The 26,498-nt window shown below is 44.0% G+C and overlaps 1 protein-coding gene across 2 annotated transcripts in view; it reads right to left on the minus strand.

Moving 5' to 3' along the window:
• Positions 1-15,015: 15,015 nt before the first annotated feature.
• Positions 15,016-26,498, minus strand: part of Map3k9 (mitogen-activated protein kinase kinase kinase 9) — a 57,701-nt gene continuing 46,218 nt past the window's right edge. Inside the window, exons 9-12 of one of the 2 annotated variants that reach the window (XM_090344396.1) lie at positions 25,849-25,917; positions 24,128-24,240; positions 21,957-22,760; positions 15,016-20,700 (exon numbers count right to left, since the gene is read on the minus strand). In XM_090344396.1, the coding sequence (XP_090200522.1) occupies positions 20,216-20,700; positions 21,957-22,760; positions 24,128-24,240; positions 25,849-25,917 (1,471 nt within the window). In that variant the 3' untranslated portion in view covers positions 15,016-20,215. The remainder of the gene's footprint in view (positions 20,701-21,956; positions 22,761-24,127; positions 24,241-25,848; positions 25,918-26,498) is intronic. The other variant, XM_090344397.1, reaches the window with a different exon arrangement.

A 26,498-nucleotide genomic window follows, 5' to 3' on the forward strand; every position in this document is an offset into this window, starting at 1 on the left:
ACCTGTCCTCTGGACTCTGAGGCTTCTGATAATGACGTTAATTTCAGTTGCTCACCTCACAGCTGGCCCTCTACCACTTAAGCCACAGCTCCACCTCTGGCTTTTTATGGTTAACTGGAGATAGTCTTACAGTTTCCTACCCAAGTTGGATTTGAACTGCAATCCTCAGATTTCAGCCTTCTGAGTAGCTAGGACTACAGGCCTAAGCCTCCAGTGCCTGGTAGGTTTTGTCTTCTTAATACTTCTTCCCACCCATTGTTCTGCCAGCTTGCTTTGGGTCATGTGGATTACAAAACCAGCTATGTTCTAATTAATCAGCCCTAAATCAACTCTCACTTCCTCCAAGTGATACTTTTAAAGACTTTAACATTGAGCTTAGACAAAGTTCCAGATTCCTTAGTCTGGCCAAAGAATTTGTCATGCTCTGTGTGCTTCCTCTCTCCCTCCACACTGGACACTATTATATGACATTAGGGTTTTCCAGTGAGTTCCACATACTCTTCCAGCCTCTAGTCTTTTTATAGTTTTCACTCTTCCAGAATTCCAACTTTCCTTTCTCCTCTGCTCCTAGGTAGCTCCTACTCACCTAAAATTTCTGAAGCCAGATCATCATTTGAACACCAACCACTCTACATACCCCTCCCTAAAGCCAACTTCCCCTCCATTAACCCTCTTCCTGACAGAATTTACTTCCTAACAGGGAGACTCCACTTGATCCTTATCTTTATGGAAGTATCCACCACACTGATATTTATCCTTGGGCTGTTTCTCTCCTGATAGGACATATACTCCTTGAGGACAGAGGCCACATCTGGTTTCTGTGATTGAAATCTTCTGTTGGTCTTACAGCAATCCTTCTCTGACCCCTCTCCAAGAGTCCCAGGAGACTGGCCCAGGCTAACAGCCTCCCAGAAGATCAGGCACCAGACAGGAGAGTTTTCATGGCATCGTTTCCATGGCACCAGCTAGAAAAGACCCTCAACAGATGTTACAGCTCCTCTCTGACAGCCCTTTCCACTAGACTCTGTTTCTAGATTCTGGGACTTTCCTCCTCCAGTGGGGTTGGTGATACCAACGCTGTGCCACACTGGCTCTAAGACACTACTTGTATGTTTTCCTATACTCTGCCTTTACCTCTAAAAACAAACACTTCATTAAACCCTCCTCACATTATCTATTACCCAATTCAAAGTTCCCAGGACCTGACTAATTGCCCTCGCAGTCTAGAACATAAATGTCAGATTGAGTGGATGAATGAATAAGTGAATCAAGGAGAACAACCCAAGCCATTGGCTAGCTTGACTTATTCAGCCACTATTGCAGAAGGCTGATAAAGATTTCCCAGTGTAGAACTGGGAGGTCAAGAGAGATGAAGTTCAAGTTGGGAAGGAAGGGGGTCCCTCTTTTGGTAGGAGGCATGCCATGCGAACTGGAAAGGGGGTTTTGGGTGGATGTCTTCTTTCATGTAGTCCCCGAGATTTCTAGAGGGCTGGGTAATTGAACCCAGAGAATTGAACTTCCTTTCTTTCTCATGATCTTGCCTTTAGAGAAAGGATTAGAAAAACACTGGGCCCCTACCCCCTCTATCTGCCCACTCAAATCTATCAGCCTGATTTGTACACTAAGGAGGTATGTGAGGGGAAAGCCTGGATGTTCAAAGTAGGCAGAGGCTGAGGGCACAACCTGGGGACAAGATTTTGTGCCCCAGGGGGACTGGTCTCAGGTGGCTTGAACTGGGAAAAGACCTTAGTGCTTGCTAAACCAATGAAACCTGGGGAAAGCAAGCCATGGCCCAAGATCATACAGTAAGGTAGAGACATGAGGTGCCAGAGCCCAGGTCTCCCAACACTAACAAGCTTACAGTCTTGTTGCCACACCACACTGTCTCCTGAAGACAGGAGGAAGACGGGCTTACAAAAGAAGGGGCAGCTGTGGCATTCATGTGGAATCCCAGCTACTTAGGAATCTGAGATCTGAGGATCATGGTTTGAAGCCAGCCAGGGCAGGAAAGTCTATGAGACTCTGCTCTCCAAATAATCAGCAAAAGCCAGAAGTGGAAGAATATCAGAGAGGATTCATCATAAAGGCTCCTAACCTGTAAAACATAGAAATGGAAATTTGTACTGATCAAGCTGTGGCTACATGGACCTAGAAAAGTGCTGCCAGGGTTAAGAGAGCTAGCTTTAAGCTGGGCGCTAGTGGCTCAGCCTGTAATCCCAGCTACTCAGGAGCCTGAGATCTGAGGATCATGGTTCACAGGCAGCCCGGGCAGGAAAGTCCGTGAGACTCTTATCTCCAATTGACCACCCGAAAACCAGACGTGGTGTTGTGGCTCAAAGTGGTAGAGCACTAGCCTTGAGCTAAAGAATTCGGAGATAGTGCCCAGGCTGAGAGTTCAAGCTTCAGGACTGAGGGGAAAAACAGTCCTTACTCTGAACTCTAAGAAATAAGAATGTGAGTTTAAGCCTCTATTTCCACACCTGTACACTGAAGATACAAAGAATATTCTTCCATATAATTTTTGTGGGGATTAAATAAAGCAATCCAGAAACACAAATCAAGGGAGAAGAGATTTTGATAGAGGGGAGTGTTGTAATTCTAGAGAAAATGGTCATGGAAGGCTTCCACACGATAACATTGAGCCAGGCTTGACAAAAGGCAATGGTGTAGGCATATCAATCTCTGAGGGAAGAGCATTGCAGAGAAAGGTCCTGAGGCGTGCACTAAGTATAGCTGGTACATGCTCCTATGTCCACAGGTTCAGCTCGGCACCCTCAACCATGGAGCCAGACAACTGCAATCCAATATATTTGGGCCAGGGGGCAGGGGTGGGGTGGGGGAGGGAACGGTGTCTGTTCTGACCTTGTATAGACTCTTTTTCCTTGCCATTACTCCTAAAATGGAACAGCTATATATATATTTATATTTTGTAAGTCCTGTAAGTACCCTAGAGATGATTTAAGATATATAGGAGGATATCTATAAGCTATGTGAAAATGCTGTGTCATTTTATAGCAGGGCCTCTGCAAATTTTGGTATCCATGGTGGGAAGAGAGCCTTGGAAAATATCTTTTGATGGATAGACTTGGAACTTGGAGATCTAGTATAGACTACAGGAAAGGGCCATGGGAGATAAAGTCTAACACTCAGTAAAGGACTCAGAACTGATTCTCAGACTCTCATGTGTTCTTCCTCAGGTGATGGGCTGATGAGACCGGGAAGGTTAATGCTGGCTTCTCTAGGGAAGGCTTTTTAGGGTTCCAAATCAAATACCAAGAAGGAGTCAAAGAATCCCATTTGTTAACAAGTGTGATGTGTCAATACAGTGCTCAGAATCAGAATATATACAAGCACATGACCATAGAGAGGAGGATGAGGATTAGACATGGTGTGTATGCCAATAATCGCAGCCAATCACAAGTGGAAACAGGAATACAATGAGCTTGAGGCCAGCTGCAGATACAGATAGCAAGTTTGGAGCCAACCTAAGTAGGGCCAACCTGTGCTACATAGTAAGATTCTATCTCAAAGTCCATTCCCTGAAGGAGGGAACAGAATATTTGAAGTCAAGGTATTGAAGAGATGCGGGACTTAAACAGGTATATATAGATGTTACTTGATCCCAAAGATCCTCAGATCAAAGATTCTCAGATTTTATAATAATAGCAACCTCTAATAAACACCTTCTTCACTGCTGTCTATGATTCCCCTCCACTGGGAAGGGAAACTGAGATTCTTGAAAATCATCTACTTGCCAGAGCATTAGCAAATCTATAAAATGCTTGGGTGGGAGATGTCCATCTGGAGACTGTCATGATTAATGCCTGACCAACTTGGGTCCAACTGTGTGTCTTGGTTTCTCTTCTCTAGACGATCCTCATCTGCCTGGCCACCTGCCTACCAATATTGCTATCAGAGATCAAAGAACCTCTTGAAAGAGTTGGCTCCCACTGGAAATAATTGCTAGATAAATGCAGAAGGCCGTTGTGATGTTATGGGCCTGTGCAGGCAGAGCTGAAGTAGATAATTGCTCACTTTGGGGAGGAGCAGGAACTCTTCCAGGCCTTGACCATTCACTAAGTGTATGTCTTTGCCAAGGTGAAATGCTTCTCTTTCGAGACTTGAAAGTGAACCATTACTGGGCTGTTCTTCTCAGTCACCCCAGAAAGGGCTCTAGGTCTAGCTTCCAGGTTCCCAGTTGTTTCTCCACACCTCCCATCCCTTAAATGATCTTTAGATCAGAGTTCTCATAGAGAAAACAAGAAGCTAGTTACTAGCTTCACGTTCCACCTCTAAAATTCTATGCATTATTAAAGCCCAAGAAGAAATGACATGAAGCACTGGTAATGATGAGGATGGCTCATGATTGGGTTGAATTGATGGATCCATGCTTGGGGTCAAGAAACTCTTTCTGACAAACAACTCTGCCATGGGCCATATTGAGACTCATGTAGAGATTTCCACACAGATAGCAGGAAAACATACTAAACAGATATGGTTATTCTTACCTGAAACTTGACGATGGCCCAGAGGAAAAATTTACAAATAGGGCTATTTACAAATAACACCCCTAGTCCCCCAATTTTAATATCAGAAGGTCATTATCATAAGCTACATCAACAATTTGGTATCCCAATTGATGCTGACCGAGCCCTCTCACTTAATTACATGCTATACTGAATTACAATTTTAAACCCTGGCAACCATGTTCTGGGCAATTAAAAATAAACTAATGAACAAGATTTACTGGGGCCCCTAATACTTTTTTAAGAGTTTTTCCCAGCTGTTTCCACATTCAGTGCTTTCACTACACAGCCCCTGCACTGTTCACAAATGCCTGTCAATCATTTTCCTTTAGTCACCTATAGAGCTCCTTTTATTGATAACCCTTTACTGGTAATACCAGGGTTTTTTTTTTAACTCACCTATGGATAATAATTTTATATTGGTATTATATCCCAGTATTTTAGGCCATCTGTGAAAGGAAGTCAAGTTTGTTTTCTTGTTTTCTGAATGCCTCCAATTTCTGGTTCCTCACACAAAGCTGTGGGCATTTATATTATTTTGTCATTCCAAGGCCTTAGCTAACATTCAAAAGTCGCTTCTCCCATTATCTTCCATTTGCTTCCTCCCCACTCAGGACTTCCAGGGAACTGTAGGAATTGGCTGGAAGCTGTGAGGTTTCTGTGATACATGCACTCCTGGGAAGACTGCCTACATTTTACTTTAAGCCCCAGAGATTAATGTTATCTTATTAGCAACACAGAATGGGAGAGACTGAGCTCTTTCAGTTTAATCTGCTTAGTTTCTGAGGCTGTACAAAGCTTCTCCAAAAAATGTGCAGATCTTTTGTTAATACCAAAAAAAAAAAAAAAAGAGACCCAAAGCTCAACATATTATTTGGCACAAACTAGTCTATCTAATTTAGAAACCTAATGATTAAGTCCCAGGTCTGTCAACATTTTTTCCCCATTTGGTATACAAATATCACCATTAGTTAGAACTCACAATGCTATAAAACTATTAACAAATCCCACCTCTGTCTCTGTCTCTCCCCCCCCCCCCCCCCCGCCCACACACACAAAATCTTGGTTATTTCTTTTTTAATTCTCACCAGCACCATCTAGTGGTATTTTGAGTGTTCTGGCACTCAGAAATTACAGAAGACTCTCAGTAATTAATATGGATATGTCATGTGTCTATAATGATGCTTACTTTACTGAAAATATTTTTGATATTTACTGATTCTCTTTATACTGCTTAGCCAGATAAACTAGGGTATACTGATACATTTAAAAATAATAGTCCTGAAAAAAAAATAGTCCTGGGGGCTGGGAGTTTGGCCTAGTGGTAGAGTGCTTGCCTAGCATACATGAAGACTAGGGTTTGATTTCTCGGTACTACATACATAGAAAAAACCAGAAATGGTGCTATGGCTCAAATGGTAGAGTGCTAGCCTTGAGAAAGCCCAAGGACAGTGCTCAGGCCCTGAGTTCAAACCCTAGAACTGGCAAAAAAAAAAAAAGTTTTGTGAATCTGAGCACTGGTAGCTCAAGTCTGTAATCCTAGCTACTCAGGAGGAGATATGAGAATTGTAATTCAAAGCCAAATCTCCAGTTAACCCCCTAAAAACCAGAAGGGGTGCTATGGCTCAAAGTGGTAGAGTGCTATTCTTGAGCAAAAGAGCTCAGGGACAGCACCCAGACTGTGAGTTCAAGTCCCACAACCAACCAAAAGAAACTTTCTCTGCAGAGTGGCATTATTTTATATTTTTGCATGGAAAACACTTAAATTTTTATATCTGCTTCTATAATCAACTTGTTTCAATATCTTGTTTTTTTGAAAAATGAAAACCTGGCCTAACAGAGATATTTACTTGGAAAAGGAAGTTTTTGTTTTTGTTTTCTGATCCTGGGGCTTGAGTTCAGGGCCTGGGCACTGTCCCTAAGGTTATGAGCCACAGTGGCACTTCCGGCTTTTTCTGAGCAGTTTCTTGGGGATATGAATCTCATAGACTTTTCTACATGAGCTGTCTTTGAACCAGGATCCTCATATCTCAGCCTCCTGACTAGCAAGGATTATAGATGTGAGCTACCTGTATCTGGCTGAAGGAATATCTTAATACCTATTTTAAGATGATGGTGGGTATTCTTTTTTGAAACTAAAGCAAAACCCAACAGGTTCTAGTTTCATAGAGTTTAGTTGGAATATAGAATTTGAAACCATATCCATGAGCTTTTTATACTGTTTAATGTTACTGATGTATCTTCAACTGTGAGTGAATTGCGTGTGTGTGCATGCAAGTCTGTGTGCATACATGCCAATACATACTTGAACTCCGGGCCTCTTATTCTTGCTCAGTTTTTTTTGAGCTCTGCTCTACTTATGGCTTTTTGCTCATTAATTGGAGACAGGAGTCTCAGATTTGTCTGCTTAGGCTCGCTTTGAATTGCTATCCTAAGATCTCAGCCTCCTGAATAGCTACGATTACAGCCTGAGCCACTGGTGTGTGGCTACTGAGAGTAGATTTTTTAATGCCTAATTTTGTAAGTTCATACATTGTTATTGGGAAAATATTGGCTCATTGATTACAACACAGATCTCCCAAATATTATTATATGACATTAGAAAAATCACACTTATTAATATGGCTAGCAATCCCATCAAAACATTCTGTAAGTGCCCAGAAACTGTCAAGTTAATGACATAACTTTTCCAAATTCTAATTTTTACATGAAAGCTTGAATTTGATCATTGGCAGCAAATATAGTGGTTTGCCTTGAAATAGCAGGCTTACTTCATTCATTTTCAAGAAAAGACTTGCCAAATTTTCAAGCCTGAATAACTACAGTTTGATTGGTCATCATTTTCTTGAGTAAAAATAGTATTCTATGAAAAATAAGTAGCTAATTTAATTTTTCATCTCACAAGTCCATCAATCCATAATCTTTCTCTCCAGATAAAATGCTACATGGCCCAAGTACTTGTTATGACTTTCACATTTCATCACAAAGAATCATAAAAATATGCACTGTTCTTATGAGTCAAGATATAATTAATAATATTACGGTGTAACTCCTATATATCAAGAACATTCTTCAGTGGAGTTGGCATCCCTACAATGTGGAAAACCTAATGGGAAAGAACACATGATACACTGTCTGACCAGGTGAGTGGCATGTCATATGCTATGGTGTGAGTTTTACCTGCACTATTAACACAGGAGAAAAGGCAACTGATTATTGAGTGTGCTCAGGAAAATTGTCTAGGCTCCAGAAACGAATAGTTTGTGAAACTGTTGCTCTCTGGAGACAAACCTCCCAAGATGAATTGAATGTATGAGTGAGGAGGGAGGGGCAGTTATATGGTAATTTTAGTATCCTTGGCTCAAAAAGATGGAACCAAGGAAAGGATTTCTAATGTCTGAAACCAGTCTCCCAAAGCTCTCATGCACATGTTGTTGTTTCCCAGTGCCTGCTTCTGATTCCTCATAGACTCTCCTCAATGGCACACTATTTCCTTTCCCCAGGGCAGCCCACATGACCTAAATGGGATCTAGCTAGAAGTACCTGCTCTGTTTTCTATGAAAATTGTTTTTCTTTGTCCGTTATTGCCAGACCCTAATGTTAATGATAAAGAAAAGACTTTCAGAATGAAGTTCCTGAGAAATGCAAGAAAAGCAGGCTGGCAGAGGATTTTAAAAAATCCCCTTTGTATGGGTCTCTCCTGGTATACAAGACAATCACCATCATTGGCACCCAGGGACTACTTTGAGCTTAGTCATCTTTCAAGTCTTTTGGGTCTCAGCTTAGACATCACTTTTCCACCTGTATGTCATGTTCTTCTCCCTCCCACCCTTTCCTTCTCCATATAAGGATAAAGAAATAGATGCAAAGATATGAAAATACAGATATTTATAGCCTCTCATAGAATCTCATCTTGATTTTCTCCACTTGATGGGAAACTCCACAAAAGGCAGGACTGAATTTCCATCTCTTTCACTCTTTGGGGCTTTAGAACGAAAAGATGACTTGTGCTTTTAGTTCCGAGTAAATATTTTTAGGTGGGGCATTGCCTCTCCACTCCTCAGTTCTCTGTTCATCTTACTGTGTCCTAAGACTACCTCACCCATTCACCTGTCTGACCCCTCAAAAACTCAGAATTGCCAGGTACATTTCCTCCCAAACCAAAATAATTATTTATCAGAGGAAGCTGAGTTCTTTTCAGGTTGGATAAATCCATTAATACAATACAAAGCAAACAAACAAAAAACCAAAAACCAATATGGGAAGTGTATGTTTAACTGGCTATCTCCAACTATGACCCTCAGAATTTCATTTCATTCGAAGGAGTCAGTCCTATGATACATGGTACATTTCACTGCATTCCACAGAGGTTGTCATCTTGTGAAGGACAGATGCTGCCTTCCTCCCTCGCTCTCTCCCTTCCTCCCTGCCTTCTTTGTCTCCTCTTCTTTTTTCTTCTCTTTTGAGACAGCATCTCACAGAGTTTTACCAGGCTGGCTTCTATCCCAAGACCCTTCTGCTTCATCTTCTCAAGGGCTGTGATTACAGACATGTACCGATATACCTGCTTCAGAATCTGCTTTCTATTCGTTCCTTCTATCCTTCCTCATGCCCAGGTCTCCTTTACCTCTTCTCCATTAAAAATTCTACCACATGATTTGGTGACTCAGATAGCTGGGTAGGTAGCAGATATATGATGATAAGTAAATAGTACTGTCTCAAACAGAGGACCACCATTCTAGGAAAACCAAACCTAGAAAGCAGAAGCATATGCAGTCTAGGGCTGGGGAAGAACTGGAGCAGGCAACTTGTGATGGGGGCCTTGGGAAGGTAGGTGGGGACCAGGCAATGTAGGACTCTTCGGGTATTTTGCCAGGACTGATCTTCAGCTCTCTCTTCCCCTTTCCTCATCATGAAGAAGTGCCCAGTGCCTCCTGATTGACAGCAGTCTGTGATCTGTGTTGAGAGGAAGAGCCAGGCCAAACAGCAGATACCCAACCCCCATGCCACCCCGTCTCCTGTCAAAACGTGTTTTCCAGCTTGAGCTGGTTGGACTAGATGGGGTGGGGACTGGAGGGCTCAGAGGATTAGGACACCAGCCTGGGCCTTGAAAGAAACTCATTCCACAGCCAGGTAAACAGGGTGTGGTGAGGGTAGGCCAGACCAGGTTCTTTTATAAAGGGGTGTGTGCTTAGTGTGTCTTAAGCCCACACAAGACCTGACATTCATACCCAGCTCTGCCCTCTAGGAGACCCACATAGCACCTCCCCTCTCAAAACTCTCTCTGCTCACATTATACTTGCGGTTTGTAGGTGACTTATCCTTCCAGCACCATTTCTCCACTGGTGAATAAAGGGGTAAAGGGAAAATCCTTCACGGTAAGAAAGATGGCCCTCACCTTGGGCCCAACTCTACTAAGAGTTCTACAGATATTTGCTTTATTGCTGACGACAGAGGTTGGCTTGGAAGTAAGTGGCCTGGAAAAGCAGGTCCAACTATTTTGCCATTCTTTTGGTGACTATAAAAACTTTCCTATATTCCTATTTATTTTTTGTCAGTGGTGGCGCTTGAACTCTGGGCCTGGGCATTGTCCCTGAGCTCTTCAGCTCAAGGCTATCACTCTCTACCACTAGAGCCACAGTGCCACTTCTGGTTTTCTGCCAGTTTAATTGGAGAGAAGAGTCTCACAGACTTTCACACCCAGGCTGGCTTTGAATCACAATGCTCAGATCTCAGACTTCTGAGTAGCTAGGTTCACAGCTGTGAGCCACCTGTGCCTGGTCCTATAGTCCTATATTCTTATATTGTTTAAAAGTTGCAGCAATTTCAAGAGTTTTAAAATCATTACTTTCCACCAAGATATCTGACTTGACTTTCCTTTAGTCTGCCTTATGTCTAGCAACTGTGCTTTTTTTTTTTTTTGCAACTGTGCACTTTTAAAAGATAATTTTTTTTTAACCTGCTTAGGTTTTTTGTTTTGTTTTGGGGATAGCATATCCTGTATGGTGCCAGTTGCCTTCAACTTGGTCTTTTTACCTAAGCCTCCTGAGTGCTGGGATTATATGCATATCCCATCACACTTGGCTTTTGTCTTTGAAGCTTTTTGTATCCTGTCTTTTGACTTTCTATAAACAGTTATCCATTTTCTTAAATATTCCCTAACAATTTAACTTTAGTGTTAACATATCTCATATGATGGGTAAAACAAAAGATAAGAACCTAGAGTGAGTTATCACAAGACTTCACTTTTTGGGGGCCAGGAGCATGGCCTAGTGCTAAAGTGCTTGTTTAGCATGCATGAAACCCTGAGGTCGATTCTTCAGTACCATATACACAGAAAAAGCTGGAAGTGGTGCTGTGGCTCAAATGATAGAGCACTAGCCTTGAGAAAGCCCAAAGACAGTGTCCCAGTCCTGAGTTCAAGCCCCAGGGCTGGCAAAAAAAAAAAAACACCTCACTTTTTCCCCCCAATAAGGCAAAGTTTACTTCTACAGGAGGGTGCACCATCAGCCAAAAAAAAAATCTGACAAGCAAGCACACAGAGTAGGCAGACTCCCCCCTATTTATCCTAACCTAGCAGTCCCCCCCACCTTTAAGATTTTACTTTTAGAAAGAAAAGTATGTTGCTTGGCATGTTGGAGAACCATACCATCATGTGTACCTTTATATCTTTCCATCTTTTAGAGAATACCTAGGGACCCTGCACTGAAATCCTCCATGAATTCCCCACTGAGGTTAACACCAGTCCACAGTGCTCCCACCGGAACCCTTATGCCACTGACAAGTGCTTATATTAAATGTATTTCTCATGTTCTACTCTCCTCAGTTCACAGTCTTGAGAGGGAGGGCTCGGTCTGATGAACTGTGACTCTCCAACGTGTGGCTGGCACTGAAAACGGCAGGTCCTCAGGCAAGTAGCCAGCATCTCCTTGCAAGCAATCACCCTTCCCCAGGTGTCACAGGAGATCTCAAGAGGCCAGGAGTGAAATGAAGATCACAGTATTAGAGCACAAAGGTGTCTTAGTATAGGGGCTCAGATGCCATTTCTCCACAGGTAACTGAATCAGGAACATAGTGGTAAAGAATGACCTCAACAAGACCCTTGCTCCGCTTCTATCCTTATCTCTCTCCAACACAAAATCATGGAAAGTGGGAGCATAAAGGCTGCTTTGTGACAGGCTTGTTCCGCTCAGAAGCAGCTGTGGAATGTAACTGGCCTACCCAAATTCACACAACTGACAAGTGTCAGTGAACAAATCAGAGCTGGAGCTGGAAACATGGCTCAGTGGTAGAGTGCCTCTGAGTTCAAACCCTAGAACTACAACATCAAAAAGGATATCAGAGCCATAAGGAATACTCAATGTAAGGCTGATAAATCTGTCTACACCTCTATCTATGCTTGTCCCCCTCACCCCATCTGTAGGTTTACCTGGAGTGCCATCATGGACATAGGTAGGAACTAGGAGACAATACATACTGGAAAGTGATTCTCAAAAGCTTAATTCCCCCGCCTATGCCATGACCTTGCCTGCGGGGAGGCAATGGTCAACAGCACAACTTCCCCAAATCCCTCAGAGTTCTCACCCACTACCTCATTCCTGGAGTAACTCTCTCCTTGTATTTTCTTCCCTAGGAAAATCCTCTAGGAACAGCTCAGGTACAAGGACATCTGGCTTAGTGAAAAAGAAAAGGGGAGGAAAACAAATTTACAAAGGACTATGAGCAAGCAGGAGTAATCTTTCCAAGTTTTATTCAAGTCTCTGTGTATTCTGGTGTTGAGACCAGGCTGAGATCAGCATTACACTGTAATACAATAAGAGGTTTAGCCATTGAACCAAGCCTGCTTGGCATCCCTAGTTAATGATTTACAGTACCTCCAACAGAAAGGGGGGGAAAAGGCAAAGAAAAAGTCAAAGGAAAGAACCTGATTTCTTTCAGAACCTTTCCATCTTTAAACATCGACAATATACAATAACTTAAATCCCCAAAGCAAAGGGGACTCTGAGAACACAAGGTCAAGACATACAGAGAAGACATTGGCACAGACTAGTGGAAAACTGGACACTAACAGAGGAAAGAAACAAAACACGAATGTGAACTTTCACTTTAGCTACACTCAACGACTCTAAGGTAGGAAAAAATCCTAAAGAAAGCTTTTCTGTGAACTAAGTAAAACCCATCTCCAATTCTTTTCCTTAAAGTCCTCTGAAAGACCAGTCTCAGACTGCAGTTGTGGCGGCATAAGCAGTATGAGGAACGAAGGAATGCAAAGGGAAGGGGTTAGGGAGCTCATCACCTCCTTTGTTTGCTACAGCTGGATACCGAGGGCATGTAACCATGTCACAGAAGCAAAGCATGATTTCCCAAGGAGACATGAGCCACAAAGAGACTTCCAAGGTTGAGACTAAGAAGAGTGTGGGGAGGCTGTACTGAGGAATGGTAATGGGATAACTATGGGCTGAAAACAGGCAGGCCTTGAGCCTGCAGGGGGCTAGAAGGAGCTACTGAATGAAACTGGTCAGCTCTGTGAAGCACGAATCCCTGCAGAACCAGGTAGAGGGAATGGTGGAGAAAGCAGACCGCAGCTGTCAACTTTAGAGGGGTGGCAACTCCAGTCACATAGGCAGATAGCAGGAGATCCAAGAGAAACAACTCCTAAGTAGTGATCTCAAAGCGTAGGTGGGCCTAAGCTGGGCCAATTAATCTAGAAATGTGCTCTGAGGACAAGTCAACTTCAGAACCAAGCAAATCATCACTCCTCAGCTGTGTGACTCCAATCAAATTATACAACTATCTGAGCCTGTTTACATATCCTTAGAAGTGGCAAATATTCTAAGTGCCTGGATTACTCTAAGAAGCCAAAAAAAAAAAAAAAAAAAAAAAAAAGCACATAAATTCCAGGAAAGAACCTCTGACAAGGAAGACTTAATGACTGTTTCGTATAACTTATTGAGTCCACATATATAGGTCAGGATGGTGCCATGCTTCACCAAAAGCAGAAAAGCAGAGAGCAGCAAGGGTGTGGCTTGTGGATCTAGAGGTAGAATAAACAATACAAGGGTATTGTGGGTAGAAATAGTAGTGGAAATGATACTCATGGAGGTGTTTAAAAGGCTCCCTGTGCGGGCCTTGGGCTAGTGAGACTCAATGCAGATTGGAGAATCCTCCATTCTCCTCAGTTTCTTCCAAGAACTTGGGGAAGAGAATGACTGAACTTATTCGAAGATGTATCAGTGTACTTTTCTTATTATTTTGAGACAGTTTCTTTCTAACCAGTCCTGGGTCTTGAACTCAGGGCCTGAGCACTGTCCTTGGGCTTTCTCAAGGCTAGAGCTCTACCACTTGAGTCATAGCACCATTTCTGGCCCCACCTCCACCCCAAATGTATGTGGTACCGAGGAATAGAACCTGGGTCTTCGTGCATGCTGGGCAAGCACTCTAACACTAGGCTAAACTCCTGGCCCTTGAGACAGCTTCTTTATGTTGAATAGGCTTAGCCTCAAACTTGTGGTCCTTCTGCCTCAGCCTCCCAAGTGCTAGGACTACAGCTATGTGACCCCAAGTTCAAGGTTAAAGATGTGAATCTATAGGATCCTCTCCATAGTAATTGTTCCCCTTCTCTCCTGAATATATTATGTACCTAGAAAGTGGCTTTCAGGGCTTCAGAAAGCCTAAAAGGCAGCCAGAGAATACCCAAGAAAAACTGCAAGTCTGAAGTTAGAAATTGGGTGATCTCTCCCATGCACTCTTAAATAAATATCTCCCAGAGAGATAACATTCCTCACTGAGAAAGAGGGGGAAGGCAGTAACAACAAAACATAAAAATATAAAACCTCCAAGTGGTAGAGCACTAACTTTGAGGAAAGCCCAAGGACAGTGCTCAGGCCCTGAGTTCAGTCCTCAGGACTGGCAAAAAAATAAAATAAAATAAATAATACCTTCCTCACAACACTGCCTAAGCCTGTTCATGGACTTAGGGGCAAGCAGGGCCTAGGCTAGGGGAGCAGAGTAAAGCCCGTACCTTGGATGTAAAATTGAAAGAGGGCATCATAAACACACATAATCAACTTATTTCAATACAGTATTCTTTAAAAATCTAAATTAATGAAAAATTCGTGATAGAGTATCAAAACAAAGTCAACTCTGTATCTGGATTTTAGAAATATGGGCAACATGTGACTTCTGAAACCTGACCTTGGACTTCAGTGAGGGAAAGACAAGCAGCAACAAAGCTACGAGGCCTTTGCTTGCCGGCACACCTCATCCTGAGATACCCATCTCAAGTGTCCCAGTAGAAAAGTTCTGTTATGGGGCCGGGAGTTTGGCCTAGAGGTAAAAGTGCTTGCCTAGCATGCATGAAGACCCAGGTTCGATTCCTCGGTACCACATACATGGAAAAAAGCCAGCAGTGGTGCTGAGGCTCAAGTGTAGAGCTCTAGCCTTGAGAAAGTCCAAGGACAGGGCTCTGGCCCTGAGCTCAAGCCCAGGACTGGCAAAAACAAACTGAAATGAAAAGTTCTGTCATTAAATGGATGAGATTTTTACTCCAATAAGTTATTCTGCTGTACAGTCAGGTTGCTATGTCCAAGCCTGCCAATCAGTCCATGGGAGAGCAGGTCAGACTAGTCAGTAGGAAAAACAGTCGGGGAAACAGTTGTGGGAAATCTCTGAGCTCTGGTAACCAGCTGGGCTTTAGGCTCTTCTCTTTCCAGCTCAATGCCCAAAACAGGTTCAGCACAGGGACTGCAGAGAGCCACAGGCAGGAAGAAATCAGGAAGAACCAGTTCTACAAACTGGAGCTCAGGCAGAAAATTCTGAAAAGACAGCAACAAGGGTTTCCTAAGTAACCTAAGTGAATTCATGGCTCACAACACATGGAAATGGACCAAGGATGGAGAAGGTCCATCAAGATGGACAGGAAACATTTAAGAGTCTGAAAAAGCTAATGAGACTCATTTGACCTGCAGGTCCAACCAGATGTCAGGGTTGCGTAAGACTTGTTAGGCACCTGTTAGTCTTACTGACCATGAGTTCAGCAACCAGCTCCTGTTTTTTGTTTTGTTTTTTTTTTTGCCAGTCCTGGGCTTTGGCTCAGGGCCTGAGCACTGTCCTTGGACTTTCTCAAGGCTAGAGCTCTACCACTTGAGCCTCAGCACCATTTCCGGCTTTTTTTTTTGGTATGTATGTGGTACCAAGGAATTGAACCCGGGTCTTTGTGCATGCTAGGCAAGCACTTTAACCACTAGGCCAAACTCCCAGCCCCAGTTCCTGTTTTCAAACACCAGCAGCTGAGTGGTGAGAACCCAGGCAGTGAGGTCTCCTCAGTTTTCCTTTGACACATAAAATTTCATTAATTAGGATCTAGGAAAAAACTGATTTGTTTGCAAGGAAGGCATCTGGGAATGTGTTCCCAACCTTAACCCTCTTCCTAAGTTCATTCTCAGGTCAACCTACAAGAAGGACAAGTGATAATTGAGACACATGAAACAGAATAAATGTGACTTCTGACCTACAACCTCACATACATTTATATACTTTCTCCATGGGAGACCTAGCAAAGTGAGGCTTATCAGTGCTGAAGTAGAAGCTCCAGGACCAGATAACTGAGATAGCAGAGTCTTGCTTTGTTGACCAGGCTGTCCCCAAACTCCTGGGCTCAAATGGTCTTCCTGCCTCCATCTCCTGGTACAGCTGGATTTCCAGGTGCATGCCACTGCGCCTGGCTAGGATCAGATATTTTATAGGAGCTTACATTTTTAATGTTAGAAGGGGCTTCGGATGGGCAAGAAAGCACTGCTTCTGAGGCTGGGGAGAGAGAGAGGGCTTTTCTGTTGTTTTTCAAATTTACTAGTACTATGTGGGAAGCTCAGATCACCAGGTCCTTGTGCTTCATTCACTAGGGCCACAATGCTGCTCTCATCTCTACCCTAGGCCCACAATCTGGCTGAGCCTCCTGCGTAAGACAGGCATTATACAAACAATAGTATCTGCTTTTCCTTCCCCAGGTACTTTCAGAGTCCTTTTCCTACCTATTGACCCTTTCCTCACACACTTGACTCAAAAGGGACAGACTCAAATAAACACAAAGTGACAAAGGGCTGCTGAATGGAAGAACATTTCAACCCTGACATGTTCCAGTCAAAGCCATCCAACCTTCAATACTTGATCTCTGCTGAAAACAAAACAAAACAAAACAAAAAAGAGCTTGATAATGGTAGAATGACAGCAAACTGTCACTCTGATCCTGCCAGCAACTCACCTCTCATTTCTTCCTATGTTATGAGACACAAATGGTGAGGATGGCTGGCTTGCCAGATTAAGTGGAGGAATTAAGTAGGAAAGGATGCTTGTCATGAGAGGTGCTAAGGAACATGGTCAGAGGGCATGTGCTTCACTACGTTGCCTGGCGCTATTACTAGCCATAGCTTCGAATCACTCCTCTTCCAGAGGCTGAAGGATAAAACAAGGCAAGATTGCCCGAGGCAAAAGCAGGGAGAATCACAGTGTCAGCTTCAACACACTGGAACTGCAGAGAGGGAAGAAACTTCCTCTTGGAGCTGGCAGGGAGCCACAGAGCCTCACTGACCTTCTCGGATACATACTCCTATTGCTAAAGTGAGAGGAAACATGAGGATGGCTTTTAAAGGAAAGAAATCTGAGAAGGGCTAAGAGATGAGCTAAAGGTCATACAATAAAGCCAAATGGGGAAACAGCCAAGCAGCCTGACTAGGTGATCAGTCTAGCCCTTGAACAAGCCACTTGCATCCTCATCTGTAATCATTTTCCCACCTGAACCAGCTAGGTTATCAAATGCAGAAGGAAAATGATGTCATTTTGTAAAGGTCAGGAGAAAAAGTTAGCCCTTAATTCTAAATAGTCCACATGTGAGTTACTGTTATGGTTATGACTAGTAGACCCTAGCAATGCCAAAGGATGCCAATTTGAGAGAATCTACCAAAGCCTCTTAGAAGTAGTGTAAGGAAAGTGAGGCATCTACTCAGCTGCCAGCAGCAGCCTGGCCCTCCAAGGGCATAAAGAAAATAAACAAGTATAGACACACTGGTAAGGAGCTGAAGGATCCAGAGAAGGGGCAGAGAGCTACACCTGCTCCTATCACCATCTTCCATGTAGTGACCACCTGCTTAAAGCAGGACCTTCTCTGAGGAAAGGGAAGTAAAGGGAAAAGGGATGTTGGCAACTGCTGCTCAAGTAGCTTTGTGCACAGTTCTGGGCCTGCTCTTGACCATGACCACAGAGCCTGTGTGGACAGAAAACAAATGGCTACTTTCTTGATCTTTATCCCATCTTCAGCACCAGAGTGTGCTGATAAAGGCCCAACAGGCTAGGAGGAACAGAGAGATGGTAACTCTATTTTATGCATGCTCATAGAAGTATCTTTAGAACAATCCTGCTTTTGCTTCTTTGGTACAATAATCTCTTTAGCAAAAAAATCAGTCTTCTCTAGCTTTCCCTGGGTAGATGAGTGAGAAATGAGTTTGACTTCTCACCTAGTGGTAAGCAGCTGCCATTCACTTTCCACCATAGCCATTATACATTACCAAGAAGGATGGCTACACCCTAACAAAATGGCAAAGTAAAAACTGAGCAAAGAACAAAATCCTACCTTTTGCCAGGGAAGTCTAAAGCCAGCATAGCTCTGTTATGTAGACAATGTTGTCAGCTGAAGTCTACTTGAGAATCACTTAAGGGTCTACAGACAAACAAGTGTGTTCCTGTCTCAGGGACAGGGGTTCTCAAGGGCCCAATTTGGTTCCTTCTTCTCATCAAGTTAAGAGTCCTTACTGGGTTGGCGGGAACTTCTGATTGAATTCAGATTTTTCCCTACTATGAGAAGAGTAGAAATATGGGGGCAAAAAAATCACTCTCTGATTTCAATGAACCAAGAAGAGAGAGAGAAGATAAAGTAACGAAATCCCAGGCAACACTACCAGGAGCACTTCCCTATCTGAGAACTGGCGAGACTCTTGAGCCAGTCTTACAATACGCTCATAAAGCTAAGAATAATATTAAGACCAATTTATCACTTGTGTCGGCTCTACCTCTATATCTATCAATCAGGCCTCAAGGCAACAAGTACAAGAAACCTGCAGACTCATCTGCAACAGAATATTCTATGATCAAAGACAATGAAACAACACTGAGAGTCTTGGGGTGGGGGGGAGAAGAGGAGCATGACGGGAGGACTATATTCCCAAACGAGCTATAACAGACCACAGTCCACATATAACACAGAGGCCTCAGAAAAAGTGGACAGTATAGAAAATACATGAGAAAGTATTAGATGAAGTTCAACATTCAAGTGCGGGAAATAAGCTTGATATATCAGCATCACCCTCTGTTTTCCTTTTTACCCAGCTCAGGGTGTACAGCCTAGCATGGTGGCCACCTGTGCAGAGAGACAAACGCAGCCTCAGTCAGTGACAGGAGCTTTTGACTTCACAGCGATTGTGCGTCAGTGGCTGAGTACTGACACTGCATCCTGTTATAACATCCATTTCCAGAAGGTACTACTAGGCTCCATTTTACTTCAAGGGTACCACAAAACAGATGGTCCAGCAGAGAGGGAATCCTCAGTTCCAACTCCCAGTGTCCAGGACCTACTCCACTGTGCTGTTCTGCTCTGCTGTGGAGGTGACCCTATCCAAAAACATGAACTGAAACCCACTGATCACAGACATTGGTGGGAAGGCCAAGGGGAGGGAATAATACATAAAGATACAACAAGAAGAGATAAATATGGGAACTATATCTGATTTCAGAACTGACACCAGTGATTTAAGTTTCCCAAGAAGCTAGTCCTAGGACGAGCATGTTTGGATCAGTACCTTGTGTAACCATGTCCTGACTCGAAGGAAGGAAGGAAGGAAGTAGGAGGAAGGAAGGAAGTCAGAGGAAGGAAGGAAGGAAGGAAGGAAGGAAGGAAGGAAGGAAGGAAGGAAGGAAGGCAGGCAGGCAGGCAGGCAGGCAGGATGGCTCATTTACTCTCTTCACTGAAACTTGGCTGCATTTTCCCCTTCCCCTCCATTCTCACAGAGCCAGTTCCCCATACCACATGTGGGCTCAAACAGGCAGGGCACCTGCAAATGCAGGTGGGTAGTGCCTTGTTTGTCAACACCTATGCCCCACACTACATACACCTTCAGTCTTCCAGTTGGCACAAAAAGGATTAGAACACGGGACAGATCATATCTCACACCAAACAAGACTCCCAATTCATAAGTGTTGGGGAGAGTGGAAAAGGAGTCAAATCAATCACAGTACACCCAATACTGGTGTGTGAGAGGGTGGAATTCAAGGCTAACAAAGGGACCCAAGGATAGCTCTGGCTGAGGATGAGCAGCAGAAAAGATTTGGCTGAGTGACTCTGCTAGTCACTCTAAAGGCAAGGAAGACTGGAGAGTGGAGGACATACATGCATGCACCCTCCCTCCCTCCCTCCCACAGCCAGAGCCAATGGCCACAGCCCCTCCAGTGGACATGGGTAGAAAGGCCCTGCAGGACAGGAGACCCTGTGAAGTGGCCCTGTTTCCATCCCTTCTATCTTCAAAGTGCATTATCAGTGCAAGAAGTAGGGCTGGATGCCAGGGGGCCCAACTCTGAGAACGGGCTGTGCCAGCCAGCTCCATCTCCTCTGGCCTCCCTTTTGCCCACCCGTGACCCTTTTCACACTAAGACCAGAATTCCTGCTGGATCTCATAAGGGGTGGGCTTGTGTGTGTTCAGTTCAGCTCTGCACAGGGGCACAGTGCTGTCCTGACTCTGCCCCTCTGCATCCAGGTCCAGAAGCGTCCGCTCAGTGGAGGGAAGAGCCCCTGACTGGAATGGGAGCAGGGCTGGAAGTCCAGGCCGTTCTTCCACAGTGCTGCTGCTGCTAGCAAAGCAGGAGTCCAGGTTGCTAGGTGTCTCTGTGCTAGAGCTGTTGGCTGGGGAGGCGCTGCGGGCACGGCTGGGGGACACAAACCACCAAGGGTCCAACCGTTGCCGGTTGGCAGAAGGACGTGGCCGAGGCAGAAACTCCAGAGTCTTGGGTCTTTCCAGTGTAGAGTCTTGCTGTGTGTTCCAACGCCTTGGGGTTGGTGGAAAGACTACGTTGGGGTCAGGGAGACGGGGAAAGTCACCTGGGTCTCGGCTTGGACTAGGGGTTTTCAACATTCCTGGTCAAGGAGAGAAGGAGCATTACTTGATAGTACCATAGTTGAGGTCAGATCCATACCACTGCTCCTCCCGGGCCCTGTGGTATCCCTATGCACTCAAGACAATGAAAATTAACAAACAAGCAACTATTAGGTACCATGCTGGGAAGTACTAAAGACTCAACAGTGAATGAACTAGAAGGTCTAGGCCTTGTGGGTCTAATAACTGGCCTTATGGTTTAACAGTAATGACAGATAGGAGTCACTTCTATAATGTAATAACTCAAGGCAGATATTGACAATTGACAGATAAGACAAATACTGACCCACAAGCTGGTCACTGAGTATGTAAATGAGCTTTTATGGGAATATACTGTGGATACACACAATAGCTGCTTTCTAATAACAGCTGCATGGCTGAATAGTTACAAGAGAAATTGACCCACAAATCCTAATTACTTATCTTCTTGTCCTTTCTCAAACAGTTTACCAGCCTATAACAGGGAATGTCTGTCATTCCCTGTTCATTTAGGAACAGAGCCAGGTAGCAGAAGTCTAAAAGTGAGGAATACAGAGTCTCTGTTCCCCAGGAGATTACATACCTGAGTATAATAAACAATCTACAGGGAGGGAGGTCAAGTGAAAGAAGACAATTGTCACTGGCACTTAAATCCCTCTTCCCACTGGACTAGGGACTGCTTCCAACTCAGACTTAGGTTTGTGGAGCTAGAAATGGTGGCAGTCCTAGGCTGAGATGGTGTGGTGTCAGATGCACAAGACAGAAATGTACACTTAAGATATAATCTGCCTGGTTACGTGTGAAGAGGTGCTGTGAGTCAGGGAAGGCTGCTGCAGAGCACGAGGATATGAGTGGAGGCTCACTGTATGAGTGTGTCTGACGCACTATGGTAGTAGAAGGCAAGGGCCCAGCTCTGTGGGAAAGCACCGACTAAGTGCTGTGCAGATTACTTCCTAGTAGCTGCCAACACATCAGGAAATAACCAGAAGCTAGATTCCTGAAAGCAGTATCTTATCCTGGATAGCACTAGACAGATCTATTATTCCTAGAACATGTCTATTTCCTTTTACTCTCCAGGGAAGATCCCTGCTGGGGTCCAGAACAGGGAGCTGTCAGCCAGCCTTGGCTACTTCCCTGAGACAAGATCAGTTTGTCATGCTTGGCTGAAGAGGATGAGGAAAACAGATACAGAAGTAGGAAGAAGAAATGGGGCATCTACCACATTTTGGCTCTCTGAGAGACACAAAGAGGAACTCACCTGCTCCAGGGCTGGGAGTCAATCCATTGCTGGAGGGACTCCTGCTGGCTTGGAGAGCTGCTGGCTTAAGGGCACCATCAGAAGGAGTCCGTCGGTGACCACTTGGCTGTGCGGGGGCAGTAAGGGTGACATGGGTGGGGGTCAGGGATTGGTTAGGGTCTCGCTTGAAGCGCTCCACACGAACATTGACAAGGGGGTTACGGGTGCATGGGGTCGAGGGTGGAGCTTCAACTGGGCTGACTGGCATCTCATACACCACAATCTCATCACTGTCTGAGCGCAATAGGGAGCGTGTGGAATTGCACTCAGAGATAGAGGACAGAGAGAGCAATGTCAGGGAAGCAGAGGGGTCCCCTAGCAACAGCATGGGTTCTTCTTTCTTGAAGAGCTTTCGGGAAGGGGGGCTGGTGCTCCGACGAGGTCGGCTGGCCCTCTGAAAAAGACCCTCACGCCTCTTCTTCTCTTCCCGAGCTGGTGGCTCAGGCTCCTCTGGGGGAAGCAGTTGACACTTGCCAGCTTCTAGCAGGTCAAACCCTAGGCCTGTGGCTGCCAGAACAGCCCCGCAGCCAAGTAGAGCCACCTCACAGCGGCGGTGGTGGGCACCACTACGCTTGAGGCTGTTGGTTGGTGTCAGTTGAGGGGTACTAGTGGCAGAGTTGACTGGGGTGGGCTCTTCATGGACTCCATCACTGGAGGGGCCATCCCCATCCTCTCCACGAGGAAATGGGATACAGAGGTAAGACTGGTTGGGTGAATGCGGTAGATGACTCTCTCCACTCTTTGGAGCTTCACTGTCCTCATCCTCTGTGAAGAAAAGAGCAGAACAAGAATTTGATCCTTGTCCCCCAGACCCAGGCAACCTGATTCAAGGTCTGGGATGGGAAGTTCCAATAGCCTAACAGAAGGCACATGTAATTGGACCCTAGACCAACAGAGCTGTATCTCTCCCTCCCCTAACTCAGATTTGACCAACACAGAGAAATCAATCTGCATTCTAGAGCCCATTTTCCTATTTACAGAAAAGGGAATGTGATAATTTTCTGCTTGAACTCTGGACTTGGGCACTGTTCCTGAGTCCTTCAGCTCAAGGCTAGCACTCTACTACTTGAGCCACTTCCACTCTTCTGGTAGTTAATTGGAGATAAGAAGTCTCACAGACTTTTGTACCTGAGCTGGCTTTGAATGAGGATCCTGAGATCTCAGTCTCTTGAGTAGCTAGGATTACAGGCGTGAGTTGCCAGCACCCAGCATTTGCTATGTCTTTCTTAGAGACATTCCTTTCTTGTATGATATTTGGGACTGAACCCAGGATCTAATGCATACTAACCAGGCAAGTATTCTATCACTGAGCTATATGCTCAGTACCACAGAAACCCTCAATCAAATACATTATGAGTTTCTAGAACTCTGACTAGAAAATAAACAGTCCTATGTTTTGTACCTTAAAATTAGAAAGGCATTTGGATCTCTAGAATTATAACCTTGTAACTTAAGACTGGTCTTTATAAAGGATTAGTATCCTCTACATGGGTGAAGGCCAATACTCTATGGATTAACCTATTCTAAGGGAATCTAGAGATAAGAATATCATCTGACAGAGAGAAAGAAAGAAAAGTGCGTGTGTGTGAAAGAGAGGGGGGGAGGGAGGGAGTTAGGAAGAAAGGGAGGGAGGGAGGGAAGAAAGGAGGGTAGAAAGGAAGGAAGAAGAGAAAGAGACAGGGAGGAAGAGAAAGAGGAAAGTAGGGAAAGGAGAGAAGAATAGAGGGGTAAAGGGGGAGGGAAGGAAGAAAGTTAGGAAGCCAGAAGAGAGAGAAATGTTGAAAAGAACTTTCCACCATTCAGTAATTGGAGGACAACACTGGAAAGCTTCCTGGAAAGATGCATTATTTTCTCTAACATCCTCTACTTTGTAACTCCTCAAATTAATATATGAAGAAACAGACTCAGGGAGAAGAAAAAAAAATGTCTGATTCAATGCCTAAGCCTATTGCCCTAAGATTATTACTGGCCTTTGGGGTGAAATCCAGGTAGAAAACAACTGTGATTTAGAGATTCAATGAAATGAAAAAAAAGACTAAGGAAAGAGTTGTAGGTTGGGAGTCAAGTAAAAGATCAAACAAACCTCATGACCTGAGGGGGTCTTTACACAGTTCTGGAAACCTGATGCTTACCCATCTCCATAAGGCTGGTAAATGCTGGAAGGGCTGGGCTACTCCTTGGGCCTTTCCCCAAGTTTGGGGCACTTGATGACCACTGTTTGTATCCATCTACCAGGGACTTGAGGCTGAAAGAGGAAATGAAGAGACTATCACAACAAACTACTTTTCTTATTCTAGCTATATGTTTGATCACACCAATAATTCTTACTGCTTTCACTTGCTTCACAAACAGAAGTGCACATGCTCTAGGGAAAGAAAAACAGTGGTATTGCTGAGCCCCTCACATGCTCCCTGTGGAAAGATGTGGTGGGCAGGTAAACAAGCAGACAGAAATAACTTGGGCTGCCCAGCTGGTATGGATCTTACATAAGCCATTCTTAAGGCAGAGGCAATCGATTCAGACAGTGAATAAAACAATATTCGTGACATTAGAAATACTGTAATGAAAACTAAGCACAGAGTAGATGAATCAATAGAAACAGGCTGGGACATTCCATTCACACAATGTCTCAACTTCTCCTTCCATGCATTTGTTTAGCATGCTTAAGCAATTTTCAAAGCCATCTGCTTTAAAAAAAAAAAAAAAAACGAGCAACAATCAATTAAAGTTGCACCAACCCAAGTGCTCTTTGGGACAGACCTATGTGAATAGGACATTACGTTGTACATGGCCCTTGTTTGTCTAGGTATGGTTAAAAAGAGGACAGCAGTTCTCTTACAAATCCCTGCAATCAAATCATTTGGCAAGGTAGTAACTCTCCAAGGATACAGACTGGGTCTTGAACCATCCCCTTACACAAAGGGGTATATCAAGAGGCCAGAGAGTCCTAGCCTCTGTTTTCAAGGGCAGTAAAAAGGAGCACTGAGGAAATCTGTGTGGTATGGAGATTCAGGATTTCGATCAGAGATGGCTCTACTTTCAGTGTTGAAGACATTTTCAATGAAAGCCTACTCTCTAATGACCCAGCCTACCTAAGGGAGACAGAAGGACTAGCTTTCTCCTTGACCTCAAAACTCTGTTTCAAGTATTATCAGAAATATCAATGAATTAAAATACATCCCAACTGCTGCTAGTTTCAACAAAAATACAGAGCCAAGCTGAGCAAAGGTTGCTCACACCTGTAATCCTAGCTTCTCAGAGACTGAGACCTGAGGATTTCAGTTCAAGGCCAGCCCAGGCAGAAAGCACTTGAGACTCTTATCTCTAATTAACCACTAGAAAAGTGGAAGTAGTGCTGAGGCTCAAAGTGTTAGAGATTAGCTTTGAGCGACAGTGTCCAGGCCAAGTTCAAGCCCCACAACTGACCAAAAATAAAGATAAACAAATAAACAAATAACAAGTAAGTAAAATTACAAAGCCAGAGACAGACATGCTAACTAACTAAACCCACACTCTGGGATCCCTAACTGCCAACTCTGTAATATCACATCCAGCTCTAATCCCCGTTCCTCTAGACCCATACATATAAAACATTAGCAAAATCAAAGACCAGTTCTTTTCCCCTAAAACTAAGGGGGCCAGAAGTAACTGAAGTGGCTAGGAAAGAGGTAGTTCAACATAGGAATTTTCCCAATGTGCATGGCGATAGGTAGTGCCCTCAAAAAAAAAAAAATAATAAAATCAGCTTAGCCCCTATTGGGATGAGGCTTAATTCTATGGGGGTATGAGAGGAAGGAAATGAAAAGATGATTATTACCAACCACAATAGCTGGTGAGTAGAAGTTAGACTCACCCCAAGTGGAAATGTGGAGATTCTGATGGAGTATTTAAGCCATTAGCCTTTTCTCGTTTCTGAGGGGATCTTCAATGAATAAAGAAAATCAGAAGTAGAAAGTGAAGGGCAGGGCTGACTTAAGCCTCTCTCCCATATCAAATGCCTAAGACTAGACCTGAGCTATGTGACCAGTTACCCTTCCCTTGTCCAGTCAGCAAGCCTACACCAGTAGAGACCTCAACAAGAAGGCCCTATTTGAGCTGCCTTGAGTCTAGGTTCTCTCCATCTATGAGACAAATATTCCTGGACAGTAATGAAGTTAACTGCAGGAGATCTGCAGATCCTCATAGATACCTATGCTGTCTATAGACCAATGTGTGTGTTTCCTATGGATATCTACTGTTGGTTAAAAGGAGAAAGATGAGCATTCACTACTACAGAATTCAAGACAGCTTTATGCCACTTACATACTTTTTTCTACTCAGCAGGCATTAAAATTAGAAATATTATCATGTAGAGGCAGTTAAAAAGTTTTGGCAGGTGGGTGCCGGTGGTTTTCACCTATAATCCTTCCTAACTGCTCAGGAAGCTGAGATCTGAGGATCATGATTCAAAGCCATCCTGGGCAGGAAAGTCCATGGCACTGTTGTCTCCTATTTACTAAAAAG

The sequence above is a fragment of the Megascapheus bottae genome, chromosome 14, assembly GCF_031878675.1.
Source record: "Megascapheus bottae isolate mThoBot1 chromosome 14, mThoBot2.hap1, whole genome shotgun sequence".
Taxonomy (NCBI): Eukaryota; Metazoa; Chordata; class Mammalia; order Rodentia; family Geomyidae; genus Megascapheus; species Megascapheus bottae.